General features: G+C 45.8%; 1 protein-coding gene across 1 annotated transcript in view; it reads right to left on the bottom strand.

The window, feature by feature from the left end:
- Positions 1-3,961, bottom strand: part of cct6a (chaperonin containing TCP1, subunit 6A (zeta 1)) — a 30,713-nt gene extending 26,752 nt beyond the window's left edge. Inside the window, exons 1-2 of the mRNA XM_080210438.1 lie at positions 3,766-3,961; positions 1,352-1,415 (exon numbers count right to left, since the gene is read on the bottom strand). Of these exons, the coding sequence (XP_080066564.1) occupies positions 1,352-1,415; positions 3,766-3,902 (201 nt within the window). The 5' untranslated portion in view covers positions 3,903-3,961. The remainder of the gene's footprint in view (positions 1-1,351; positions 1,416-3,765) is intronic.
- Between the last annotated feature and the right edge of the window lie 11,788 nt (positions 3,962-15,749).

Genomic DNA, 15,749 nt, shown 5'->3' with positions numbered 1-15,749 from the left:
ATAATCAGATCTCCTACAAAATGTTAAGAAACGACAAAGCTTTTTTTTCCAGTTGAAGTAATCTTTGAATACACTGCACTATAACTTGGCTTGAATACAGCTACCTAGTGATTTTGGATGTTGGTAGTATGTTGTGTCTGTGAACTACAGCCACTACAGCCAGGCTTCCTATTACTAGCCTTGAAAAAAATGCCCAGACATCCAAGACAATTACAAATTTGCAACACCAATTGGATGAACCATATTTTGAGACCCTCAGAAAAAGAGATGCTACAGTTTTTAAACTTGGCCAAGAAAGTTGTAATATATCAGTCAATAAATCAGCATAGTCAACTTGACTTGCTCATTTTTCAATTAATTCTACTATTAATTAATTCCACAAGATAATTTTTTGTGGAAATAAATCTATGTTTGTTCAATAATTTGTAAAAGAAGTTATGGCAACATAAGGAAAAAGTTTTTCACGCAGTATGTGGGTATGGATCAGGAATGTACTACCCTAGAGTGGGTGATGGCAGATTCAATTAAGACATTTGAATGAAATTTGATTGTTAGAGGAAAAGGAAGAACATGAAGGATTACAGGAAAGCTATGGTGGAATGACACTAAGTTTATTGTTCAGAGAGCTGGAGCAGGCAAAACAGATCAAATGGGCTCCTTCTGCGCTAACAATTCTATAACGCTAAGATACAGACAGCAGGGCTTTTAATGATCAAGTTTACATAAGAGTGTATTGGAATAGTCAAATCAAAAGGAATCAATGAGGGTTTCAACAGCAGGTGAACTGACAGGACAAAGAAAGATGGAAAAAAGTGGTACACACAAGATTGGAAGTTCATCTCAGGATCAAACATGAAAACAAGGGTTGGAAACAGACTAGCTGAACCTCAGACAGTTACAATGGAAAGGGATGGATTTGGAGTAGCAACTGAAAACAATGGCTGGTCTTTCCAATATTTAAGTAAAAATTCTGCTCACCCAGTGTTGGATTAGTCTGATCATTTATCAGCAATGTGAGATGAAGGAAAACACTGTTTACACAAAACATTTACAATGATGTGCAGTAGTAGCGTTAGCCATTGTGCCACCTCTAGTGTCCAAAGATGTACAGATTAGAAGGATTAGCTGTGGTAAATGCACAGGGATAGGGTGGAAGAGGAGGGGGGCCTGGGTGGGATGCTCTTTTGGAGAATTGGTGTAGACTCGATGTACCAAATGGCCCCTCTCTACGCCGTATGGATTCTGTGATATTGGCCAAGTTGCAAACGTTCATGGCAAGTTCATGGCTAATTTTACCACATTTCCCTAGTTCGCCAGATATGAATGTCTGCATGGAAACTACTGCACTCACCATTTCATGCAGCAAGACATTACCATCTTTGGTAAGCTTGATATCTCCAGCACCAGAAACCAGCCTGAGGGAAACAAAAACAGTAGTGCAAGTGAACTGGATAGCATTTTTTTCAAGCTGAGTAGTTGCAAAATGATCACAGTCAAGCTTCATTTTGAAGCCATTAATTGTTAAATGTGTAACTGTCTCTGGTCCTGGCCAGAACCAGGTTTAAAGGGGATGACAGATTTCAGCCAGAGTGGTGGGAGTCTTGAACTCGCTACCTGAATGGTGGTGGAGACAGAGACTCGTAACATTTTATTATTTAGATGTGCACTTAATCTTGGCATTATCAGCCAAGTGCTGGAAAATGGGAACAGAATACTTGGATGGTTTGTCTTTGACAGACAGAAAACCCTTTTTCATGCGCTGTAGACACCTACAGCTGTCAACTGGATAAAAGCACACTAGTTCATCAAAATGCACCAAGCCTCCCCCTTTAGCACACTGACTCACCACCCAGTGACCCTTCTGTAGCCCCTCCTCTCTCTCTTCCCCCTTAAAGCCAACCCCACTCCCACCCACTCAAGCACTGCTCCCTAGTCTCCCCCCTCAAGCACCATGCCCCCACCAGTCTCCCCCCTTCAACTTCCACACCCCCACCCAGTTTTCCCCCTCAAGCACCACCCTGCTTTCCCCAAGTATCCCCCTCAAGCACCAAGCCACCCCCTCCCCGACATGTCTCCCCCATCAAGTGCCACCCCCCCCGCAACCGCCCCTCAAGTGACCCTCCCAGGAATCTACTCCCTCATGCACCCCCCCCCCCCAAGAGCCTTCCCCCTCTAGAACCTTTCTCCGCAAGTGCCCCCCTCAGAACCTGTCCTCAAACACTGCCGTCCCTCCCAGAACCTCCCCCCTCAAGCAGCCCTTCCAAAGCCTCCCCACAGAATCTCCCTCCTCAAACGCCCACAATTTCCCCAAATCCTCCCCCCCATCCCCTCCAGCCCCCTCACACTGCCTTCCCCCCTCCCAATCCCCTCCAGCACCCTCACACTGCCTTCCCCCCCCCCCAATCCCCTCCAGCCCCCTCATACTGCCTTCCCCCCCTCCCAATCCCCTCCAGCCCCCACACACTGCCTTCCCCCCCTCCCAATCCCCTCCAGCACCCTCACACTAACTTCCCCCCTCCCTCCCAATCCCCTCCAGCACCCTCACACTGACTTCCCCCTCCCTCCCAATCCCCTCCAGCACCCTCACACTGACTTCCCCCCACCTCCCAATCCCCTCCAGCACCCTCACACTGACTTCCCCCCACCTCCCAATCCCCTCCAGCACCCTCACACTGACTCCCCCCCAATCCCCTCCAGCACCCTCACACTGACTTCCCCCCTCCCTCCCAATCCCCTCCAACACCCTCACACTGACTTCCCCCCTCCCTCCCAATCCCCTCCAGCACCCTCACACTGACTTCCCCCCTCCCTCCCAATCCCCTCCAGCACCCTCACACTGACTTCCCCCCTCCCTCCCAATCCCCTCCAGCACCCTCACACTGACTTCCCCCCTCCCTCCCAATCCCCTCCAGCACCCTCACACTGACTTCCCCCCTCCCTCCCAATCCCCTCCAGCGCCCTCACACTGACTTCCCCCCTCCCTCCCAATCCCCTCCAGCGCCCTCACACTGACTTCCCCCCTCCCTCCCAATCCCCTCCAGCGCCCTCACACTGACTTCCCCCCTCCCTCCCAATCCCCTCCAGCGCCCTCACACTGACTTCCCCCCTCCCTCCCAATCCCCTCCAGCCCCCTCACACTGACTTCCCCCCTCCCTCCCAATCCCCTCCAGCCCCCTCACACTGACTTCCCCCCTCCCTCCCAATCCCCTCCAGCCCCCTCACACTGACTTCCCCCCTCCCTCCCAATCCCCTCCAGCCCCCTCACACTGACTTCCCCCCTCCCTCCCAATCCCCTCCAGCCCCCTCACACTGACTTCCCCCCTCCCTCCCAATCCCCTCCAGCCCTCTCACACTGACTTCCCCCCCTCCCAATCCCCTCCAGCCCCCTCACACTGACTTCCCCCCCTCCCAATCCCCTCCAGCACCCTCACACTGACTTCCCCTCCCAATCCCCTCCAACACCCTCACACTGACTTCCCCCCCCTCCCAATCCCCTCCAGTACCCTCACACCGACTTCCCCCCACCTCCCAATCCCCTCCAGCACCCTCACACTGACTTCCCCTCCCAATCCCCTCCAGCACCCTCACACTGACTTCCCCTCCCAATCCCCTCCAGCACCCTCACACTGACTTCCCCTCCCAATCCCCTCCAACACCCTCACACTGACTTCCCCCCCACTCCTCCCCGGTCTCTGGGCCCACGTGCTCTCTCTCTCTCTCTTTCTTTCTGCCGGCTCAGCCCCGATCACTAGGCCGCTCTCTCACATCTTCATGGTTCCTTTGGGTCCCAGGTTAGTTCTGAGCACATCCTGCAGGCCCCGAGCCGCACTGATGTTAACGGCCAGCGCGGCCTGTGCCCGGGCCACCTCCGCCTTGGGGTTTAAAGCTTTGATCGCTGACATTGCGGCCACACAACCGTCACCGCCCGAACTCAACCCAGACTGCCTGCCTACCAACGGGCGGCTTCGCCCCCCATTGGCTAATGACCGTCCGCTCCTTCACCCCATTGGCTCATGACCGCCCGCACCTTCATCCCCATTGGCCACCAACCATCCGCACCTTCACCCCATTGGCTAATCACCTCCGCACCTTCTTCGCCCCCATTGGCTGCGCTACGCTGCCCGCCCGCTGAATGGTCCGTTCCCATGTCAATCAGCGGCCCTCGGCCCGCCCTGCCGTGTGATTGGTGAAAGCGCCTGTCAATCAGCACCTTTCCGATCGGCGCGGTAACGGTTTCCTGCCGGGCGGTTGAGGGAATGTTCTGGAAGCTGTGAGGCGGGAACGGCCATTCGGCGTGTCGGGTCCGTGCTGGCCCTCGGTGTTCGCGAAGGAACAGCCAGTTCCGAAAGCTGGTGGCGTTTGCTACAGGTCAACCTGTTGGACTTTAACCTGGGACTGTGAGACTTCTGACTGAATCTGTAGAGCCGGCCCAGCACCTTTGTATAAAAACCCCCCTGTTCCTTATTGTCGCCATTGCTTCCTTCATCAATCATTGGCCTCTGCTTCTAAATCCTTCCAACATTAGCAGCTGCTGGGATCAGTCCAAATCTCATCACAACCCAGGGGCCTCTCCAATCTATTGACTCACTCAGGTTCCTCTCTCTCTCCAAACAATTCTCACCTGCACCCTATCTTTCTAAAGCCTTTAAAATCACATTCTCCTGACAGTGTTCTGCCCAGAGTTGGAAAGGGCGCCACTGAGACTGAACCATAGTTTTTTAAAAGAACTCAGAGCAATTCAGCCCCTCGAATGTGCTGCACCATTCAATAGGATCATAGCTGATCTCGACTCAGCCTCATCTCATCCCCCTCCCTTCGTCCCCTCCTTTCCCACCCCCCTCCCTCTCCCCCCCTCCCTCTCCCTCCCCCCCTCCCCTCCCCTCCCTCTCCCTCCCCCCCCTCCCTCTCCCTCCCCTCCCCTCCCTCTCCCCTCCCCTCCCCCTCCCCTCTCCCGCTCCCCCTCCCCCTCCACCCTCCCCCCCTCCCCCTCCACCCTCCCCCCCTCCCCCTCCACCCTCCCCCTCCTCCCCCTCCCCCTCCACCCTCCCCCTCGACACTAATTAAAAGCCCATCTTCTTAAATTTGTTCAGTGTTCCAGCAGCATCCACTGCACCCTGCGGTAGAGAATTCCACAGATTCACAATTCTAAGTGAAGTAATTCCTCTTCCTTTTCTGTTTTAAATCTGCCACCTTAGCCTCGTATCTAAAGTAGTTGAACACAATTTTGAAACCGTGGCGGGTGTAAAGTGCCAAGATGCAAGCTGAGTTGTTGCACGAGCTTGCATGGATATTCATTGGAACACTAGCAGAAAAGGTCAGAGTGGGAGCAAGGTGACAGGAACTTGTGAGCTGTGTGCAAAGCAATCACCCCAATATAGAGGGGATAAGCAAAAGATTGTAATAATACAAGTGTTACAAAGGGGAACATTGATCCTGCTCTGAGAACTGACACCACCCAAAGGATGTACTTCCCACATAATCTGTTAAAATTGTGAGAAGTAGTACAATCTGCTCTTCACCAAATTTTAGTGGTTAAATCAAAATAACTACCTGAGACTCTATAAAATCAACAAGTAACACTTTAATTATCTAACAGTGAACAGGTTAACTAAACTATTAACAAACTGAATGGGAATGAGTTGGATGGGGAGGAGTTTGTTAGGTGGGTTCAGGAGGGTTTCCTGACACAGTATGTGGATAAGCCTGCGAGAGAAGAGGCTGTACTTGACCTGGTGCTGGCTAATGAACCAGGACAGGTGTCGGATCTCTCAGTAGGAGAGCATCTTGGGGATGGAGATCATAATTCTATCTCCTTCACAATAGCATTTGAAAGAGATAGGATCAGGCAGGCTAGGAAGGAGTTTGTCTGGAGTAAGGGGAAATATGAAGACATCAGGCAGATAATTGGACGAATAAACTGGAAGGAGGCGTTCTTGGGGAAAAGTACAGAAGAAAGGTGGCGGATATTCAAGGAATGTTTGACTGGAGCTCTGCACGATAACGTTCTGATGAGACAACATGGTTTTGGTAGGGCATGGGAACCGTGGTACACGAAGGTTGTGGTGAACCTAGTCAGGAGGAAAGGAAAGTTGTATAAAAGGTTCAGAGAGCTAGGAGATGTTAAGGATCTAGAGGAGTATAAGGCTTGTAGAAAGGAGCTTAAAAGGGAAATTAGGAGAGCCAGAAGGGGTCATGAGAAGGCCTTGGCAGGTAAGATTAAGGAGAATCCCAAGGCCTTCTACAAATATGTGAAAAGTTAAAGGATGAGAAGAGAAGGGATAGGACCTATAAAAGGTGAAGGGGGAAAAGTCTGTGTGGAACCGGAAGAAATGGCAGAGGTGCTTAATGAGTACTTTGCCTCGGTATTCACGGTGGAAAGTGATCTGGGAGGTTGTACTACAGGGTTGCGGCAGTCTGAAAAGATTGAGGATGTGGATGTTAAGGAAGAGGATATGTTAGAACTTTTAAACTCTATCAAGATAGAGAAGTCACCGGGACAGGATAGGATGTACCCCAGGTTACTGTGGGAGGTGAGGGAAGTGATTGCAGAGCCCCTGGCGATGATCTTTGCGTCATCGATGGAGACGGGAGAGGTTCCGGAGGATTGGAGGATTGCGGATGTGGTTCCTATTTTCAAGAAAGGGAACAGAGATAGCCCGGGAAATTACCGAGCGGTGAGTCTGACCTCAGTGGTTGGTAAGTTGATGGAGAGGCTTCTGAGGGACAAGATTTATGAGCATTTGGAGAAGTTTAGAATGATCAGAAATAGTCAACATGGTTTTGTCAAGGGCAGATCATGCCTTACGAGCCTAGTTGAGTTCTTTGAGAATGCGACTGAACACATTGACGAAGGAAGAGCGGTAAACGTGGTTTACATGGACTTCAGCAAGGTGTTTGATAAGATCCCCCATGCAAGACTTCTTGAGAAGGTGAGAGGGCATGGGATCCAGGGGGCTTTGGCCTTGTGGATCCAGAACTGGCTTGCCTGCAGAAGGCAGAGAGTGGTTGTGGATGGGTCTTTTTCTACATGGAGGTCAGTCACCAGTGGAGTGCCCCAGGGATCTGTTCTAGGACCCTTGCTGTTTGTCATTTTCATAAATGAACTGGATGAGGAAGTGGAGGGATGGGTTAGTAAGTTCGCCGACGATACGAAGGTTGGTGGTGTTGTGGATGGTCTGGAGGGATGTCAGAAGTTGCAGCGGGACATAGATAGGATGCAAGACTGGGCGGAGAAGTGGCAGATGGACTTCAACGCAGATAAATGTGTAGTGGTCCACTTTGGCAGGACCAATGGGATGAAGGAATACAATATCAAGGGTAGGAGTCTTAGCTGTGCTGAAGAGCAGAAGGCTCTTGGGGTCCGGGTCCATAGGACTCTTAAATCGGCCTCGCAGGTGGAGGATGTGGTCAAGAAGGCGTATGGTGTACTGGCCTTCATTAATCGAGGGATTGAGTTTAGGAGTCGGGAGGTAATGCTGCAACTTTATAAGACCCTTGTCAGACCCCACTTGGAGTACTGTGTGCAGTTCTGGTCGCCTCACTACAGGAAGGATGTGGAAGCTATTGAGAGGGTGCAGAGGAGATTTACAAGAATGTTGCCTGGATTGGGAGGCATGCCTTATGAAGATAGGTTGAGAGAGCTGGGACTCTTCTCCGTGGAGAGACGAAGGTTGAGAGGCAACCTGATAGAGGTTTATAAGATGTTGAGAGGTATAGATAGGGTGGATTCTCAGAGGCTATTTCCCTAGGCTGAAATGGTTGCTACGAGAGGACACAGATTTAAGATGCAGGGAAGCAAGTACAGAGGAGATGTTAGGGGTAAGTTTTTCACTCAGAGGGTGGTGAGTGAATGGAATCGGCTGCCGTCGGTGGTGGTGGAGGCGAACTCGCTGGGGTCTTTTAAAAGACTTCTGGATGAGTATATGGGATCTAATGGGATTGGGGGTTATAGATAGGTCCATGGCTTAGTAGGTATAGAAGTGATCGGCGCAACTTGTGGGCCGAAGGGCCTGTTTGTGCTGTAGTGTTTTATGTGCTATGTATAAAATACTATTCTTGTAGAATGCTGTTTAGATAAATACAATTCTCACTTATTAACAAAAAATAGAATTTTTAGTCATTCTCAAAATACAACTAGGTTTTATCTTCTGTCCTTGCTGATTTCTTCTGTCTGGAACCTTATCTTTTTGGTACCTTTTCTATTCAGATGAGGCTTTGAACTAAAAGCTATTAGGTGTGGCAGAGACAGTTGCGGGCTGTGTGCGTTTGTCTCTAGAGCTGTGGCAGAGGCAGATTCTGACTGGGTCTCTGGAGCTAGCTGTTGTACCCCAAATGACATACAAACATCCCCAAAATTGGATTGGTTCTCAGGTTACCAAAACATCAAATTCAAATCTGATAGACTGCTGTTATTCAAATCCCTGTATTAAATGGATTGGTTAAAATTCAAAAACAGCCTGTTAACTTGGCAACTCTTAAGTACAGAAAAAGCAAAACCACCCTTTAAGCAGATAATTTAACAAACACCAACTTCACAACACAAGTAAATCGCTGTTTCACCTTGAAGGAGTATTTGAAGCCTTGAATGTTGAAATAGTGAAAGAACAGATGTTACATCTCCTGCAATTGCCTGGAAAGCTGCTGAAAGATTCTGAAGGCCTTGACATGGTAGGCATTGAAATATTTGTGTCAACCAGCTGTAGAACATGAGACACTGATGAAAACAATTGGATTTGCTTTCTCTGTGTGATTTTGTAAGCTAGCACCTGTGAAAGTGACCCTTGATTTACTGGAGATTGAGTCGCTCTCATTCTATTACAGTTACAATGTGGATTTAAACAATAAAAGGCTTTATTGCCAAAAGAAGCATAATATGTACAAGTTCAGACTAAATTACATTGCAACTGCTCTACTCGACTCCCTGGATGTTTCTAGCTCTGACACAGCGCCTCAGTTTGATGGTAGGCTCTTCTACATTGAAAGGGGCAGACAGGACAGACATAAAGCAGACTCATTAATCCAGAATCTCGTGGCTGTTGGAAGCTTCTGGTTCCTCAGTTTCCACAACCATTGATTGCTCCCGTCCCACTTTGTCCACCAAAGTTTCAGTAGCCAACCCGGCAATCTTAAACTGTCTGCAGGGGTCACCTATGAATCCCCTGTGTCCACTACTGTCTTCTTCCTCAGGTGATCCATTCTTTTCTTAGTGACAGCCTTGAACCTCCACAATGTAGGAGCCTGGTCCTGTTCTCCCCACTATTTTACTAGCCGCCCATGCCAGGCTGCTGCAAAGTTTCTGACCAAGTCAGCATCCTCCACTTTAACAATCTGTTCTTTCTTCCTGAATCGTGATTTTCCTTCTGGGAGGCTTGCTGAGTCTCAACCTTCCCCGCCTAATTTGAGAATATCATGTCCGTCATGTTCTTAAACGGCATCCTATCAGTAACTCAGCTGATATAACCCCTGCGGTCACGTCTGGGGCAGTGTTAGATAATAGAAAACTAACTGTCTATGAAGGAACAGGTTTGTTCATCTGGCTGTTTTTTTATTAACGACTCGAACATTTGTATCACACTCTCTGCCAGCCCATTTGATGCTGGGTGGGAAGGTGGCAAATGCCTTTGAACTTGAGAAATTTTGGGAACGCTTCTGCCATGAATGAAGAGCTATTGTCTGATACCATCACTTGTGGAATGCCATGGATAGCAAATATCTTCCTTGTCAATGGTGGCTATGGCTGCTGTGGATTTCATCAACTGTACATTAACCACTTGAAGTGCGCATCAACTCATGTAAGAAATATATGGCCCGTAAACGGCCCAGCAGAATCCAAATGCAGCCTCGCCCATGGGTGCAAATTTGCCAGTGGTCTAAAAGCCTGTTGAGTTTCGCAACTAGGGCATTGTCTAACCATCCTTTCTATTTGCTTGTCAATTCCCAGCCAGCACACATAACTCCTGGCTAGGGCCCTCATTCTACTTTGAGCTACTGACAGTCATGCAATTCGCAATTCTTGTAACAGGAGTTGTCTTCTCTGAGATGAGATCACCCTGCCAAAGTCTAACACCCCTGTTCTCATAGATTATTTCCAATCTTCTACTTTGGGAGGGTTTTAACGACTCTGTCTTCTCATACCACCACCCTTTCATGACCATTTTTCTTACTTTCACCGATGCAGGGTGTAGTTGAGATTAATCCTAAATACCCAACATGAGAATAATTGTCAGCTAATAGAGGTTTATAAATTAATGGGGGGCATTGATAAAGTAGATCATCAACATCTTTTCTCAAAGGTAGGAGAGTCTAAAACTAGAGGGCATAGTTTTAAGGTGAGAGGGGAGAGATACAAAAGGGTCCAGAGAGACAATTTTTTCGCACCGAGCGTGGTGAGTGTTTGGAACAAGCTGCCAGAGGTAATGGTAGAGGTGGGTACAATTTTGTCTTAAAATGCATTTAGACAGTTACATGGGCATAGAGGAAAATACAGGCAATTGGGACTAGCTTAGTGGTTAAAAACTGGGCAGCATGGACCAGTTGGGCTAAAGGGCCTGTTTTCCTGCTGCAAACCTCTGTGATTTAATTAATATCTTAATAATGTCTCCAAGAAATGAATTTGTAATGTGCTAGTAAAATGAAAGATGTATTCATGATAGGTATCAGCACAAGTCAGGCACAAATAATGCAACAATGCAAATTACCGGTGTGTATCTAAACCGGAGAAAATAAGTCCAATAGACAAAGCTGCCTTCAATAGAACCGGTTTAAACTGGTTAGAGAAAATGCTGAATCGTAAGAAGCTATTTTTTGGAAGGAAACTTCCATAAAACAGACTGACTAATAACAGAGTTATATTTGAAGGCGTCAGAGAATTATTGATTGACATGTCATCAGTAGATTGACAGATTAGTGAATGAATAAAATTATTGTTAATTAAGTGCTGAGCTGATTAATCTGATTTAAAAAAAATCTATTCTACTTTTTGGCATGAAATCTGAAATCTTTTGTGAAAGCCTGCTAGCTCTTTAGCTAGATGGATCCATTGAGCTCTCATTTTGGCCAAAATGAGATTTGTCTCGTCTTAATTGTATGCTTGTCTGAAAAATATTGTCAATTTGTAATGTTTTTGACTCCAACATGTCAATTGTTTTAATAAAACTAGTTTAAGAATTTCATTGAACTGAATAAACTTTTTTTGCCTTTGTGAAATGAAATGTTTAATGAAAAGATTTAGTCTTTAAATTAATCAGACCACCTGAAAGAATTTCCCATAACAAAGGTAACTTTCTGTCCACAACTTTACTGTTTTGCCGAGACTGGCAAGGTGTCTACCAGTACCAAGGCAGTATCGATGTAATATCTTTTGGAACAAGTGGTGATGTTACTGCTTGTGGCAGTTTTATACGTTTTTTACTTTATTAAAGTTTATTTGTTTCACTGCAATGTAAATCCCCTAATCGCCACACTCCAGCACCTGTTCAAGTACACGGAATTTAGCATAGCCAATGCACTTAACCTGCATATCTTTGAGACTGTGAGTGAAAACTGGAGCACCCAGAGGAAACCCATGCAGACAAGGGGGGAATGTGCGAACTTCACAGACAGTGACCCAATTGAACCCGGGCCCTTGGCACTGTAAGGCAGCAGTGCTAACCATTGTGTCACCTTGCTGTCTGTGTATGGCTCTATTGTAAAATGATGTGGAGATGCCGGCGTTGGACTGGAGTAAACACAGTAAGAAGTCTCACGACACCAGGTTAAAGTCGAACGGATTTATTTGATAGCAAAAGCCACTAGCTTTTGGAGGACTGCTCCTTTGTCAGGTAAGTGGGGAGTTCTGTTCACAAACAGGGCACATAAAAACACACTCAATTTATAAAATAATGGTTGGAATGCGAGTCTTCACAGGTAATCAAGTCTTAAAGGTATAGACAATGTGACCAGAGAGAGTGTTAAGCACAGGTTAAAGAGATGTGTATTGTCTCCAGACAGGACAGTTAATGAGATTTTGCAAGCCCAGGCAAGTCGTGAGGGTTACGGATAGTGTGACATGAACCCAAGATCCTTATTATTTTGTAAACTGAGTTTGTGTCTTTATATGCCCTGTTTGTGAACAGAACTCCCACTTACCTGACAAAGGAGCAGTGCTCCGAAAGCTAGTGGCTTTTGCTACCAAATAAACCAATTGGACTTTAACCTGGTGTTGTGAGACTTCTTGCTGTACTGTAAAATGTCAGCCATAAATATACTGATGGAATTTTTTGACCGCAGAGGTGATTGCCATCGCGAACTCACAGAAAAAAGACCGCAACTGAAGACTGCCTTGTATGGACTGTACCTGTGAACTGAGGCGCAGTAAGCTCCTGATTCAGACTAGCTCTTTGAAGGTGCGGAGTTAAAATTATTCATGAGAAACAAGAGTTTTTGTGACTCACGCTGCTGACAAATGTTTGAGTAGGTTGCAAAAAAAAGTTTGAGATTTAAGATGCAGTTTGTGGTTTATTCAATAGTTTATCTGTTAATTCAATTTTCCAATCTGAATTTTCTTCTCACACCTGGTAGTCTACTAAGGCACACTTTTGTCTATTCCTGTAGATAGTAATTCCTGCATCAAGTCACTGATCTGTCACCAGGGGCTTATAGTTTAAGGAGTGCTACTCCATATCAAATATGGCTGACAGGATGTCTTTCCCACTCTTGCAGCCAGCCATTGGGGTGTTTGAAAGAATTTACAGATTGATAATCAACCTGTTTGACCACATTGTGAACGCATCTTCCTTGGCTATCAAATCTGGGGTGGAACTCTCCACATGATCTCGGGGCAGCACAGTGGCAAACCTGGGTTCGATTCCCGGCTTGCGTTACTGTCTGTGCAGAGTTTGCATGTTCCCCCAGTGTCTGCGTGGGGTTTCCTCTGGGGTGCTCCAGTTTCCTCCCACAGTCCAAAAAACATGCTGGTAAGATGTATTGGCCATGTATTCTCCCTCAGTGTATCCAAACAGGTGATTAGGGGATTTTCACAGTAACTTCATTGCAGTGTTAGTGTAAGCCTACCTGTGACATTAATAAATAAATTTTGATTAATTTTTACTTAATATCAATTATGGGCCTGAATTTTTCACCCATTGGAGCATGCACCGAGTAGACCCTGAAGTGGGTGCAGAACACAACTCTGGTGGCAATCGACCCCAGAATGCAATTTAACACTGGTCAGTTAATGGTGGAAAAGACTGTGCTGCTGGGCAAGGTGGAACAGGATGGGTGCCAAGAAAAGTGAGGGTGTGGGTTAGTGCTTCTCACAAGAATAGTTGCTGCAGTGAACAGCATGTCTGCATCAAATAATTCTGATAGGAAAATGCCACGAATAGTGTCTAGGCAACACATTCAAGGTCAAACCTCAGTCCCCAGATACGTTTTTCAATTTTATTTCAACCCTGACATTAGCCTGTGCTGTGTTAATCATCTGGAAAAGGGACGTTTTGTTTAATTGGAATATTTTATATATATTGAGGGTTATATATTATGGTAGTTGTTTTTGTTTGTATTTGATAAATGTTGTTATTTTTCTTTCCATAAATGTTAACTATATTCTTAAATAAACTTGGTTTGATAAAAGCTCCCTACTGGATCATTTGCATCATACCTGAGGTGAAACATATGCTTATCCTAACCAAATTCAAAGTGAAAAATTTATGATCCAGGCAGGCTCCATAAAACATTTCAGAGGTTCTGACCTGAATTATAACACAGATTAGGAGGAATTTCTTCTCTCACAGGGTTGGAAATCTTTGGAATGCCTTACCACAGAGAGCTGTGGGGGTAGAATTCTTGTGTACATTTAAGGCTGAGATAGATAGATTTTTGATCAGTAGGAATCAAGCCTCTGATTAAACTTGGTTTTGCGTATCCCAGGCAAAGAGAAACTGCCTTTCTGTACTACATTGTATTAAAATAATTTGGTTTGTGTTTCTCATCATGCTGAGCAGCTACATCGTTGTTTGGCCAAAGTTCATGAACGCATTAAGAATGCAATTTAATTTCATAATACTTGGATAAATTGTGGGTCATTCAGTTGATGAGGGGCAGTATAGAATCAGGTCCTTCGTTTTACTATAATAAGTAGACTAGGCTAAGCTAATTATAAAGCGCCTTATATATAGTAAGAATTCACAATGTGCTCGGAACAAAATATACAAAGGTATTATAAATTGCAAGGGTAGTATACACTGTCCAACCACAAATTAACTACGTATTGTAAGCTTAAATTGTAATTTCAGTACATATATATTCTGCACCTTGGCCACCTTTGTACTGAATGCAGCATGATGGGAAACACAATGGTGGACAGGCCGAATTCTGTTAATACAATGGAGCACAGAAAGGCAGCTTCTGTCATCTGTTTCTGGGTATGTGAAAACAAATTTAATTATACTATCAACTGCTATTTAAGGGAGTAAATTCATTCGTGGGTAGCGAGGCTGGAGCAGTCTCTCAAGCTGATAAAGGAGACCCAGGTTCCAGTGAAAAAATGACTCCTTTCACCGATTAAAAATCACAGATGTTAATAATGGCCTTGGTTACTGGTAATGACGTGGGTTAGGTTTCCTAGGTAAAGGGAAAGGAACCTACACGGCCAATAAATTAATAATCTTCTATTCCTGTTGACAGGGGGGACATTACTGACTGAGGTAATAACGTGTGATGTGATTGGGCCCTCCAATCTGATTGTCGAGACTGGGTGGGATATTAGATATTGTTCAGAATAATGTAATAATTTTACCTTGCAATATTAGCTCAGAGCTCAATTCTCATTGACAGTATCTCTCTCCTGATGCACGCATTAGCAAATAAATTCTTTCTCGTTCTTTTACTATCTTTCACAGTCGATGAGTGAGGTTCAACAAGTACAGAGCACCCCAGGTCATGCCTGAAAAAAATACCTCTTACAACAATTTATTTGCATATATTTGTATATATCGTTTGCATATATTGTTCCAGGCACACTGAATTCTCACAATATGTAAGACACTTGATAATTATCTTAATCTAGTCTACTTATTATAGCAAAACCAAAATGAAGAGCCTTATATGAAGAATCCTTTACTTTCACCCATCACAAATGTTACTGGAAAAGAGCAGGAAAGTGAGTGTGAGAAATGCTGGATCAGTCATGAATACAGTAAAAAGTCTGACAACACCAGGTTTTAGTCCAACCTATTTATTTGATAATATACTCACAAGCTTTCGGGGTTAGCCCCTTCGTCAGGTGAATGGAGAGTTCTGACGAAGGGGCTAACCCCGAAAGCTTGTGAGTATATTATCAAATAAATAGGTTGGACTAAAACCTGGTGTTGTCAGACTTTTTACTGTGTTTACGCCAGTCCAACGCTGGCATACCCACATCAGTCATGAATGGCAGAGCAGGCTTGAGGTGCCAAAAGGTCTACTCTTGTCCCTACTTCTTATGGTCTTACCACACACCTGACTTGTAGTTGTTGACAGGTTTTAGGGAGTCAGGAGGTGAGTTACTCTCTACAGGATTCCTAATCTCTGACCTGTTCTTGTCACCACTGTTTATATGGCGAATCCAGTTGAGTTTTTAAACAATGGTAATCCCAAGGATGTTGATAGTGAGGTTTTCAATGATGGTAATGCCATTGAAGGTTAAACAGTAATGGTTAGATGGTCTTTTGTTGGAGATGATCATTGCCTGGCATGTGGCAAGAATGTTATTTGCCACTTTGTACCCATTC

The sequence above is a fragment of the Carcharhinus amblyrhynchos genome, chromosome 23 (assembly GCF_965287045.1).
Source record: "Carcharhinus amblyrhynchos chromosome 23, sCarAmb.v2.hapA, whole genome shotgun sequence".
In the NCBI taxonomy this organism is placed as follows: domain Eukaryota; kingdom Metazoa; phylum Chordata; class Chondrichthyes; order Carcharhiniformes; family Carcharhinidae; genus Carcharhinus; species Carcharhinus amblyrhynchos.
Note: the sequence above shows the minus strand (reverse complement) of the source record. Positions and strands in the feature narration are given on the sequence as shown.